Source organism: Carassius carassius, chromosome 18, assembly GCF_963082965.1.
Source record: "Carassius carassius chromosome 18, fCarCar2.1, whole genome shotgun sequence".
Lineage (NCBI taxonomy): Eukaryota > Metazoa > Chordata > Actinopteri > Cypriniformes > Cyprinidae > Carassius > Carassius carassius.
Genome location: NC_081772.1, coordinates 4,029,042 through 4,042,293, shown reverse-complemented (window position 1 = coordinate 4,042,293; position 13,252 = coordinate 4,029,042). Strand labels below are relative to the sequence as shown.

The window sequence follows — 13,252 nt, the reverse complement described above, 5'->3', positions numbered from 1 at the left end:
ATCAAAATTATGCCTTCTTTCTATGCATATATATTTGGACAGTGTTATGGATATCTTCCCACACATGGATGTAGATATGTGGGGGCGTGTTTGAACGACATGTTTTAGGAAGGCATGGCTAAGTTTTGGTTGCATTTACAAAGTTCTGGCCAGCAGATTAATCATTTAGTGAAGCAATTGGTCTAACTGACCAATAGTATGCTATTCTATTCTGAATTAGGCCTTAGTTATGAGTATAACTGTTTTCTGCAGCTATTGTTTTTAAATATTTCCCCAGTTACTATAATCCTCACAGCTTTTCGGAACCAAGAATGCATGAATGCATAAATGAAAGGATTTAAGGTAGAATTGACATAGCCAAACCAAACAAGTGCATCGATCAACACTGGCGATATTGTGTAGCCAATAAAAGGACTCGTGATGTTACAGAGGAAAAAAGGAGTCCAGCAAACCAGGAAAACTCCAACTATGATAGCAATCGTTATCGTAGCCTTCTGTGCGCGATGTTGCGTGCCTTCCGATGGATAAACTCTCCTAACCTGGTTCAGCTGAAGACTAATAGATTGTGCTTGGTTTCGGGCAATCATGTATATTCTAGAATAAATGCCAATAATGATGAGACCAGGAACGTAGAAAGAAAAAAGGGAGGTGACTACGGCCGGACCGGGACTAAAGAAGACATGGCACCCTCCCACACAGCGTACGTGTGTTTCGTAGAAGTCCCTGTCACCTTGAAGGTTGAGTTCGAGGAAGGTACTCATGATAGAGAATATGGCAGGAATCAACCAGCTGATAGAGATCATTAACAGCACTGTTGGAAAACCGAAGCGATAATGATAGGTTAATGGGCAGCACACAGCACAACAACGTTCGGCAGACACACTCACGAGGTGGAAAATCGAAGCGGTGCTGAGAGTCATGTCAATGCATGTGTGTAACTTACATAAGAAATCACCAAAGTACCAACAGCCCTGCATGGAACGGACGGCGCTCAACGGCATGACAAACAGCCCGAGGAGAAAGTCACACAGGGCGAGAGACAGAATCAGCTGGTTTGTTGGTGTGTGAAGTTGCTTGAAATGTCCAATGGAGATGATGACCAGTAGATTCCCAATGATGGTCACAATAGTGGTCAACATCATGGCGATGAGCATCAGACCGTGGATGCCGTATGGTCGTACATATTTCCCACAGGATCCATTCAAAGAATCATAACAGAGATCCATTTTGCCGTTTGATAGCCCATTCACCTCGATCCGATGATGAAGCTGTATCAGAAACTCATGAAAACATACAGCCTTGTGGAAAATGATAGGGTGGTTTTAGCCTGTTTAGTACTGTTGACTTCTGTACCATCTACACTTCAAAACAGCTATAAATAAAGTTGTAGTTTCAGTTAAGAAGCATTCCATAAAAACCAACTTCCTCCCAAAGGAGAAATTATTTTTCCTAAATTTTCCATTTAAGGAAATCCATTGGAGGGAGCTACTATAAACATTAATCTTTCAAAGCAACAACTTTTCCCACAATATAAATACTTGTTTATTACAGAAGGTCCTGCTCTGTTTCCAAATAAACCCAATATTCATTTATTCCACCAGCTTTACAGCTAAAGGGGCAAATTCCAATCAATCTGTCTATATATTTATCCATGAGTCATTAAGAACAGCAGCTGTGACTTTGTTTGCACGCATGGACTACAAGAGCAAATAGCTGCACGTTAAGAAATCAATATAGAAGCTCCATTCCAGTCTCACCATGATAACACACTGACATGTGCATAACATGGCCATTACAGACTGGAAGCTATGGTAGTCTTTTTGTTTTTATATAAACACTTGGAAAAGTGTAGCAGAAAACCATGCTTCCACAGAGAATTATGAGAGATGTAGTCCAAATGTCCCCTCAAAATTAGTCTTAATATTTTAATTATTATTATTTTTTTTAATCAAAATGCTTTAACGGCTATTCTTCAATAACATTACACCAAATGTGTAAGTACTAAATTGTACAGTTAACATTAACAATAAATAGAATCTGTTCATGTTAGCTCACAGTACCTTAACTGATGTTAACAGATTCAACTTTTATGTTTAATTAGAAATTAAAATCAGCTAAGTTTAAGATATGCTGTTCATTGGTAGTTCTTGTTAACAAAACAGTTTACAAATGTTAGAAAAATTAAATATTGTTGTAAAGTATTACAAACTTACAGACTTTTATTCAAGATGCATTAATTCAAGACACATTATTTCAAGTACAATTAGAGATATTTGAAACAAGTCAAAGACAAATTTAAAACTCAGTTCATTCAGTTCTAAATCAAGTGATGATCAGTGAACATGGCAAATGGACTTTATTTCTGTGTTGTTGAAGCTGAATTGGGCACAAAGAAAAATACTATAATACAATTCTGAGGCCCATCAGGTATCAAAATACAGGTACAGCAATATGGCAATGAACACAGATCATGAACACATGCAGAATATAAATATTTAGCTGGAGCACCTTTAGAGGCTAAAGTTTCTCTGTTTGATGCAACAAGCTTTGCTCATGAGTATTTGGCAGTTATCTGCCATCCTTCTCCTCAGCTCTTCACCTCTCAAGCTCTGTCAGGTTGGATGGGAGCAGATGCACATTTTCATATTTCTCCAGAAATATTATTGATTTGAGCCACTCTTGCTGTGTGCTTAGGGTCACTGTCCTGTTGGAAGATGAACCTTGTGCTCAGTCTGAGATTCTGAATGCTCTTGACTGGGTTTTCTTTAAGGCTATCTCTATCTGTTGCTGCACTGAGCGTTCCGTCTACTCTGAGTCCCTCAGTCCCTGCCGCTGAAAAAAAGCCCCACAGCATGAAGCTGCTACCAGCACACTTTACTTTTGGGATGGTACTGTGCAGGTGATGAGCAGAGCTGGTTTCAAACATGATGCTTAGAATTGAGGTTTATCAGACCAGAGAATATTGTTTCTCAGAGTCTGAGGGTCCTTTAGGTGCTTTTTTTTTGTAAATTCCAAGTGTGTTTCCATATGTCTTAATTGAAGAGAGGATTGAGTTTGGCCACAATGCCAAAAAAACTGGATCGGCAGAGTATTGAAGTGATGGCTGTCCTTCTGTAGATTTCTCCTATCTCCACATATGATCATGAAGCTCAACTAGAGTGACCATCAGGTTCTTCTTGATCACCACACTTACCAAAGCCCTTCTCCATCAGTTGCTCAGTTTGGTCAGGAGGCCAGCTTCCAGTTCCATATTTATTCATATTTATTCTTATCTTGATGCATAGAAGTAGAATCTAAATGAATTACCTGATTGGTGATTGTTACAGTTAATTATATTTTCAATAAACTAGCTAGCTAATCCCTCATAACCGCTATAAATGGTTTTACATAGCAAACTTAGCTGCCACCCCTCATTCTGCTCTTGCCTCCCTTGCCACCCCACTTATAAAATTCTGGACACGCCCCTGAAAAAAGAAAAAAGTTTAAAGAAATTTCAATTGTCTAACACAGCGATTAAACTCTTAAGCTCAATAGCAGAGTTCTCTATAGGTGTCAGATTAGTGAGGTGCCTGTAGAATGTAGAAATACACCTTGTTAAACATGGTGTTCATGCATAGTCTGCCTGCCTGGAACTCCTGTAATTAAAGATATAGAGGTAGATGTACTTGGTGCTTCAGCGTTTTCATCATCCATGTTGAATCTATATTGAAAGTGACGTGACATACAGCCAAGTATGGTGACCCATACTCAGAATTCGCGCTCTGCATTTAACCCATCCAAAGTGCACACACACACAGCAGTGAACACACACCCAGAGCAGTGGGCAGCCATTTATGTTGCAGCGCCCAAGGAGCAGTTGGGGGTTCGCTGCCTTGCTCAAGGGCACCTCAGTCGTGGTATAACCAGCCTCGAACTCATAACCCTAGGGTTAGGAATAAAACTCTCTAACCACTAGGCCACGACTTCCCATATTGTCATAAACTAAAAAAAGACAAATAAAAGGAATAAGAAAAATATATTATGAAAGGATAATATAGCATTATAACTTAGAGTTAAATTATTTTTTTATCTTCTCTGCATGTACTTTGAAAGTTTACACTGAAAGTGTGTTTGTGTAAAGAAAATATATTCCAGCATAGACTGTGCAGTTTTTACAGAGATTAACTTTATTAGAAATTAATTCATAAGGATAAATGAGAGGGGCAAATATCAACACTGGTGGAATCATAAGGGCCTTGAATGACATACAGCATATATAGCACACACAGGATTCTAAAAACACAGATTTATTTTGCACTAATATGAAGGTTTAGTTAAGAAATGACATACAATATGCAGTAAAATAGATTGCTGCAATATATACCAATCATAAAATAAGACGTCAAGAAACACATTTGCATATAATCTATGTCATCATTACAACAGTATAATTCTTGACGAATTTGTCTGGAATATTGCTTTGGATAGAATGACTCTGAAAGCATGTCTGAACCAGCTGTAAAAGAAGGCGTACACTATGGGATTACAGGTGGAATTATAATATCCAACCCACAGGAACAAGTCAAACATCAGTGGTGGTACAGAGTAACCGATGAATGGATCAATAAGATTGCAAAGAAAAAAAGGAATCCAGAAGGTCAGAAACACCCCCATGACGATGGCTAATGTCTTAGTGGCTTTCCCCTCTTTTTTAAATTCAGAATTCACGCTCTGGATGGCCTGAACCTGCCGTTGAGCTGCGTGTAAGATCTTGAGGTACACAGAGAGCATCACAAAAGCAGGACCATAAAAACAGATCAGTGACATTACAGAAGCTGCCTCTCTGCTATGCAAAATTAAACAGCCTCCATCACATTGAACATTTTCATAATAAAAATCCTCAATTCCAAGAATATTAAGTTCCAAGAAGATCATGCCAAACCCCAGAGCAGCTGAAACAGTCCAGCAGATAATAATCATAACTAGTGTGGTGAGTGATGTCATTTTACTATGATATTGAAAGGGGTGACATATGGCATAATATCTGTCTAAAGAAATGATACAGAGGTTTAAAATTGATGTGGTGCACAATGTTACATCAAGACTGCTGTGTATTTTACAGAACAAATCTCCCAGATACCAGCACGTCTCGATGGAGCGCAGCATGCTGGGAGGCATCACAACTCCTCCTACAAGCAGATCGGCCACGGCCAGAGACAGGATGAGGTAGTTAGTTGCTGTGTGAAGCTGCTTGAAATGAATGACTGTTATGATCACAAGCAGGTTTCCTATGATTGTGACAATTGAAGAGACACTGAAAAGGATGTAGAGTAATATTCGAGTTTCCAAAGGATAGACAAACTTCTGACAAGACCTGTTACTAAATTCATAACAGAGAAAATGCTTTTCCCATATTGCATTTTGGCTGATGTTGACTTGGAGATCCATTTACACAGTTAACTGGAGTTTCCGTTTGAAACAATGTAGTGAAGTCAATTCAAGCCTTTTAAAATGGTGCAGCTACATTTATGCATCTCTATGAATGAGTTGCATAAAACCTTAATAGATTTTAAATGCAACACTTAAATCGAACAAACAGGAAATAAATCTGCACTGAAATCTTATTTTGCATAATGCTCCAGTCACAGACTCTCATCTACAGTATGTTCTTACCTTTCCTTCTCATGGAGCAGAGAGCACATATTTATAGCACAAGAGTTTCATTACAACCTCCCTCCTGTCAAATCACAACACATCAGAGTTTCCAAAACAACCTAATCTTCCTAAAATAGCAGATATATCATTATATATATAATATCAAAAGAAAATGCAACAAAGACAACAGGGCCCTGAAGCTACATTTAAATAAAATAAACATTTGATTTTGATGAACACCAAGGGGCAAATACCTTAAATAAAAATTAACTGACCATGCTGACCATGAGTCTGCTCATGAAAAAAGTGCTATTTGTCATTTAGGCATTTTACATATAAACAAAAATACATTCTATCTCATGTCAACAAATTATTAGTGTTAAATAAGAGTCTTTAAACATGTTCTAAACTTGACGGAATGATTTAAAGCACCCTGCAAACACGTCCTTGCGTTGCCCATGCAGGCTTTTTGCGGGCAGAGTAGGCTAGGGCCAACCCACACCAAACCTAGACAGGCCCAGTGCGGGCTTTCACAAGTGAGGCCCACAGCTTTGGGCTCACAGCAGGCTCTCTGTGAGCAGCCCAGATTATGGGACTTCCCAGATTAATCCAAAAATAGGAGCCTGTTAATTAGATTTTTGTGGGCAGTTTTCTTCCTTGCACAAGGGATGCTAGAATGTTTTAGGTTTTTATAAGTAAAGCCATGTGTTAGAGACAGATAGCAGGCAGCAGTAGCCAGCATGCATATGGAACCATATAGGTAGTGAAATTCAATTTAAAATCCAAAATGAAGAATGGCAACGCAAAATTCAAAATGGCAATGTATTTCTGTATTTAAATGTTTATGTATGTTGAATGATCGAAACATAAGATGCTTCCACCAATCCCCACCTTGATTGACGGAGGGTGGATGTGGTCAGCTCAAAAATCCTTTTCCAAGCTGCACTGAATTTTGCTACAAATATCCCATGGTGTCATGATGAAAATGCCATCCTAAGTGTTCTGTTAGTTTAAATGGATTTAGGAAAAATAGCATTTAAATGATAATTTTGCTATCATTTCTGCTTGGACATGTTATGCATATCAAATCAATTTGTGTTATACATTTTAATTTTAATTTCAAGTGTTTCAAGTGTTTAAGTGTTAAAATGTATATGCAGTTTACATATTAAGACTACTGAAAAGGCAAATGTAAAATATATAATTACATTTTAATTTTCCTTTTGCACCAAACTTTGCATGTATGAGTAATGGAAAATGTAGATTTAAATACAGAAATACATTGCCATTTTGATTATTGCATTGCCATTTTGCATATTGCATTTTAAATAGAATTTCGCTACCTATACAGGTACATCTCAAAAAATTTGAATATCATGGAAAAGGTCTCTTTTATTTGTAATTTAATAAAAAAAACTAAATAAACAAATTTCTTATATTCTTGATTCATTGCACACATACTGAAATATTTCAAGAGTTTTTTGTTTTAATTCTAATGGTTACGACTTACAGCTTAGGAAAATAAAAAATTCAGTATCTCAAAAAATTAGAATATTCTATTTTGAGCTTGATTAGTTTGATTAATTTTGAGTATAAATACTGGGTACCTCTCGGGCTACTTTAGAACATGCAACCACAAGTATGGGAAAGACTACTGACTTGACAGTTGTCCAGAAGACAATCACCAACACCCTCCACAAAGAGGGAAAGCCACAAAAGGTCATTGCTGAAAGGGCTGGCTGTTCACAGAGTGCTGTATCAAAATATATTCATAGAATGTTGACTGGAAGGAAAAAGTGTGGTAGGTAAAGATGCACAAGCAACAAGGATGACCACAGCCTTGGGAAGATTGTCAGGAAAAGCCGATTCAAGAACATGGGAGAGCTTCACAAGGAGTTGATTGAAGCCGGAGTCAGCACATCAAGAGTCACCACACTCAGACGTCTTCAGGAAAAGGGCTACAGCTGTCACATTCCTAGAACCAAGCAACTCTTGAACCAGAAAAAAAATGTCAGAAGCATTTCCCCTTGGGTAAGGAGAAAAGAAACTGGACTGTTGCTCAGTGGTCCACAGTCCTCTTTTGAGATGAAAGTAAATTTAGCATTTCATTTGAAAATCAAGGTCTGGAGTCTGGAGGAAGACTGGAGAGGCACAGAATCCAAGCTGCTTGAAGTACAGTGTGAAGTTTCTGAAGTCAGTGATGATTTGGGGTGCCGAGACGTCTGTTGGTGTTGGTCCATTGTGTTTTATCAAGTCCAAAGTCAATGCAGCCATCTACCAGGAGATTTTGAACCAAGCTTTATGGAGATGCAGATTTCATTTTGCAGAAGGACTTTAGCACTTGCCCACAGTGACCTGACCTGAACCTCAGCCTCATTGTGAAGAGGAAGATAAGTAACATCTGCCAAAAAAACAGAGCTGAAGTCCACTATCAAAGGAAAACCTGGGCTCCAATAATGCCTCAGCAGTGCCACAGGCTGATCGCCTTCATGCCACGCCTCGCTGAAACTGTAATTTGTGCAAAAGGAACCCCAACCAAATATTGAGTGCATAATTAAGCCTGCTTTGGAAATCTTGAACATTTCTGTTTTGTAAATCTTTTTTTGATTGATCTTTGAGAAAAAATTATACATTTTTTAAAATCCATTTTTTTCCTAAGCTTTAAATCATAAACATCAAATTTATAACAAAAAACTCTTGAAATATTTCTTTTTGTGTGCAATGAATCTAAAATATAAGAACATTTGCTTTCTTTAATTAAATAAAAAAATAAAGCACTTTTCCATGATATTAATTTTTTTAGATAAACATATATGCTTCCATACCAACATGACTCACCTGCTGAAAACATTGTGCCGTGTCCTGGTTGGGAAATATGTAATTTCAAGCCCAGTCTAAAGGAGTTTTTTACTCTCTTTCTGTCTATTTAAATGTGCACATTACTGATGTTTTTTGCAGAGATGGTACATGTATGTAGGACCTGTGTTTGGATTGATGCTAAGCCTTTAAGACAGTGTATTTGTATGGATTTTAGAAGGACTCTTTATTGGTGAGGTTACCACATCATGGTCCAGTTTGAATTTAACGTATGGATTTAACGTTCTTTTCAACATGAGACCATATGGACTATTTTTGATTGTTCCTGGTTAGGAAAACTCTGGTGTTTGAGAGCTGTGGTGTGTTTTCATTACAAGAGGTTGGATTATTAATTTGCTATCAGCCAACTTCAGCTATGGACAGTGTTTGGACATTGATGTACAACAGATGAGACTTTCCACATATCAAATTTTTTTTTTTTACATTTAAATTTATATGTAGCTGTATTAACCTGAATTGAATGTTTTATATTTCGTATTTAATAAATCCATTGATTTGAAATTCCTTTTTGACAATATGGACATTAGTTTTGTGGTGACTGCATCCATTTCAGATGTATAACAACTGGTTTTCCCAAAGACTTAAAGGTACAGGTTGTAGGATCTGCCACGAGAGGGCGCACTATCAAAACAATAACAATCGCGTGGTTTGATGACGCTAAGAAAAGAGCGTGGAATGATGGGATGTTTTGTCTTCTACCCAACCGCTGATGTCCATCAATCAGACGGAAAGATAAATCATGGATTTAACGCAAGTAGATTACATACAAAGTCAATGCTAAGACGCGATCAGACTATGGATTAGGCGCTGGTATAGAGATGCGATGCCGTATATTTGGCGTATATGCCCCATAATACAAATCTTGTTGATCGTTATAATAGAATAAATTTTCTATAAATATACGAATCAAAACAACTCACCTGTCGAGTAAAACAGAAGCGAGATCGGCATCTCTTTCTAGTTGAAGTTTGTCGCGAACCTACTTCCGCATTTGTCCACAACACTGTTGCCATGTGGTTTTTACATCAGGCGGTAACAAAGGGTAACTAACACTGCCCCGTGTCACTGTTTAGAATGGGAATTTTCTCATGATTTACAAGTAGTTGAAAACATTAGAGATATTGTTAGTAATCAGCTGGACAAAATATATAACACTAGCCTAGTGGGTTTTGGATATTTTACTGCAAATATCTTACAAATTGTACCTTTAAGTCAGGGTTCCTCAAATCTTGTCCTGGAGGCCAATGTGCTGCAGGGTTTAGCTCCAACCCCGATCAAACTCGCCTGCCTGTGATTTTGTAATCAGGTCAAGTCTGCTTTATTGTCAATTCTTCCACATGTACAGTACATACATACAGAGAATTTAAATTGCATTACTCTCAGACCTTTGGTGCATACTTATAACACTAACAGTAGAACATTAAATAAAGATAATAAAATATAAAGTACAACTATACAAATATACAAATAGGTCATGTAAAAAAGAAAGATAAGTAAAGCAGCACAAGGCACAAGGGAGATAGAGTGCAAACCAGTGAAGTAAACAGTGCAGATATAATTATTATAGTGCAAAATAGCTTATTTAGTCTGTTTAAACTGTCAGTGCTGAATGAGGTAGTGAGCAGACCAATGCTTTACAAAGTGTCTGGTGCAGGTCCCAGAGTGTTTGTGGGAGCTGGTGGTGGGGGCTGAGGTTCAGAGTTCAGTGGGGCATTGGGAAAAAGGGGGGGGGGGCAAGATCGGGAGGGAGTTTAGCTTCCTGACCGCCTGATTAATGAAGCTGTCCTTCAGTCTGCTGGTCCTGGCCTGTAGACTCCGCAGTCTCCTCCCTGATGGCTGCAGACTGCATAAGCTGTTTGATAGGTGTGTGGGATCACCTGCGATGCAGAGGGCTTTACGGAGCCCCCGGAGCTCTTCTCAGTTTGTGGAGGAAGTAGAGACACTGCTGTGCTTTCTTGGCCAGTGCTGCAGTGTTGTCGGTCCAGGAGAGGTCCTCTGTGATGTGCACACCCAGGAACTTGGTGCTGCTCACTCTCTCCACAGTCGCACCGTTGATGGTCAGAGGAGCATGCTAAGTGTGCACTCTCCTGAAGTCAACAACAGTCTCCTTCGTCTTCTCCACGTTCAGAGAGAGATTGTTGTCACTGCACCACCTGGCCAGGCGGCTCACCTCGCTCCTGTAGTTGGTCTAATCTCTGTTGCTAATGAGACCCACCACAGCTGTGTCATAATAAAGTCTTAAAATCTTAATACAAATCTTAATAAAGAGTTTGGAGTTGTGTGGTGGTGTGCAGTCATGGGTCAGCAGAGTGAAGATGAGGGGGATCAGCACACATCCTTGGGGGGCCCCAGTGTTCAGTGTGATGGTGCTGGATGTATTGCTGCCGACCCGTACTGCTTGAAGTCATCCAGTCAGAAAGTCTAACAGCCAGTTGCACAGGAAAGTGTTGAGCCCCAGTTGGACCGGTTTGTGGATGAGCTGTTGAGGGATGATTGTGTTTAATGCTGAACTAAAATCTATGAACAGTATTCTGACATATGAGTCTTTTTTTCTCTATCTGTGAGTATCTGAGTAAAGGGTAGTGGCGATGGCATCATCGGCATCATCGGGGGGGGGGGGGGGGGGGGGGAGCTTTGCATGCATTGATCCTGCTGAGGAATCACCTCACTCCGTCCGGGGACAGCATCATCACCTGGTGCACTCACCTCACCTGCCCAGATTTGAGTATCCCTGACTTAAGTTATAGTAGCTGAAAAGTATTCAAGGCAGGGATCCTCAAATCTGGCCCACAAGATCCACTTTCCCGCAAAGTTTAGCTTTAACCCTAATCAAACACAACTGAGCACGCTAGTGTCTTCAGGATCATTACAAAATCACAGGTAGGCGAGTTTGATCAAGGTTGGAGCTAAACCCTGCAGTGCATTGGCCCTCCAGGACAAGATTTGAGGACCGCTGGTTTAAAGTGAAACAGATGTATTGCTATAGATCGGGCTGCATCATGTTCCTGGAGATCTACCTTCCTACAGAGTTCAGTTCCAACCCTGATTAAACAAACCTGTCTGTAATTATCAACTGCTCCTTCAGATCCTAATTAATTGGTTCGGTTGTGTTTGATCAGGACCAGGTTGGGCACACCTGTTGTGGATTAATAGTGTGGACTAAGTGAGGACTGCCCCTACAGGGCCATCACTAATGGGGCGGTGCCTGGCGGTGGCACTGGACGGCCCTCGGTGGATGGCACGACACTCCTCCACCGCCCGGTGAACAGTGACGGCTCCTCCGGTTTTGGGCAGCCGGCAGGAGTCCCCCGTTCCCTGCTCCTCCTCATTCTTTTTGGATGGCAGCAGGCTCTGGCCCCCTGGTGAATGGCGTCGACTCCTCCGCTCCCTCATGGCTGGTGGCCAGACTGCTATGCCATGCTCGATGGCACTGCGGATTCACCCCAGAGGCAAGGGATCTTCAGCAGCACATCCCTCCTTCCTCCCGGGTTTCGGCACCAGTGTAATAAAGACAAAACTCCATGATCATGGGAAGAAGGAGGCAGGAACCAGCAGACAATCAAATGAAACTTTAATAACAAAAATAAACACAGCGTGACAGCCCCTCGGAATGACTGTTACGCACAAACAAAAACCAAACACAAAACAAATCCCAGGCCTGGTCCTCTCTCATCCCTTACTGTTGGCGCCCCTTTTTTACATCCTTTCGATCTCCTCCATGGGACGCGAGACCGGTGAGTGGAGCAGGTGTCGCTCATTTTCCAATCACTCCACCGGCCTCGCTCCGTTCCCACGGCTCTCGGCCCCGCCACACTTGTCAAAAAATGCTTTGTTTATGATGAGGAGAATGTTTTAAGCTGTTGGAACTTGTAAGATTTTTTAATGGTACAGCTGTTATATGTCAAAAGATCAAGCCAAATTCAAGATGGAGCAGTAAAGCCCACCCACTTTAATTTGATTGGTCATCTCAAACATTTTGTCATTTACAAGCAACTCATGTTGAAAAATGTGAAGAAAAAAAACATTTATATATATATAAATATTCAATTATATATATTATATATACATATATGTAAATATGCAAAAATAAATGTTTGCTAACTAAAATAAATGTTTAATTTAGCTACTTGCATCAGCTGAAGCATCGCTCTGGAGTTGATTTGACTGGTCATCTCAAAACATTTTTTCACTGATTGGCATGCAAAACACTTAATATATTTTTGTATTTATTGAACTCTTCAAATTATTATTTTGATTAAAATACTTTTAAGAAAGTTTTAGAAATGCTTCAGCATTTTTGTCAGCCATGTTGAATTTAAAAATGGAAATAAAAAGTACAGACACACAGAATCATATCTTAGGTTAAAATAATTTTATCTTGTCTGCATGTACGTTGTAGGTTTACACTGAAAGACTGTTTGTGGAGGGGATAGATATGCTAGTATTGACTGTGCAGTTTTCAAACACTTTATTAAAATTTAATTGATATGGATCCATGAGAGGGGCAAAGAGGGGCAACACTGGTAAACTCAGTAGTGCCCTGAAGGACATACAGCACATATAGGCATGTATAGCACATACAAGATTCTTAAAACTTTTTCTTTCAATGATTTCTTTTGCACTAATATGAAGGTTTGGTTCAGAAATGGAACACAAAATACAATAAAATAGATACACTGCAATATGTTCCAAACAGAAAATTATACATAAAAAATAATAAGAATAATAATTTGTTTCATCG

At 39.4% G+C, this 13,252-nt stretch overlaps 2 protein-coding genes across 2 annotated transcripts; both read right to left on the bottom strand.

Moving 5' to 3' along the window:
* On the bottom strand, nucleotides 1-1,346 carry taar1b (trace amine associated receptor 1b). Its single transcript, XM_059497903.1, has one exon. The coding sequence runs from the start codon at nucleotides 1,224-1,226 to the stop codon at nucleotides 228-230; it is 999 nt and encodes a 332-aa protein (XP_059353886.1). The 5' UTR covers nucleotides 1,227-1,346; the 3' UTR covers nucleotides 1-227.
* Nucleotides 1,347-4,321: 2,975 nt separating this feature from the next.
* On the bottom strand, nucleotides 4,322-5,427 carry LOC132091797 (trace amine-associated receptor 1-like). Its single transcript, XM_059497902.1, has one exon. It carries the CDS (start codon nucleotides 5,425-5,427, stop codon nucleotides 4,417-4,419), a length of 1,011 nt encoding a protein of 336 aa, XP_059353885.1. The 3' UTR covers nucleotides 4,322-4,416.
* Nucleotides 5,428-13,252: the final 7,825 nt, after the last annotated feature.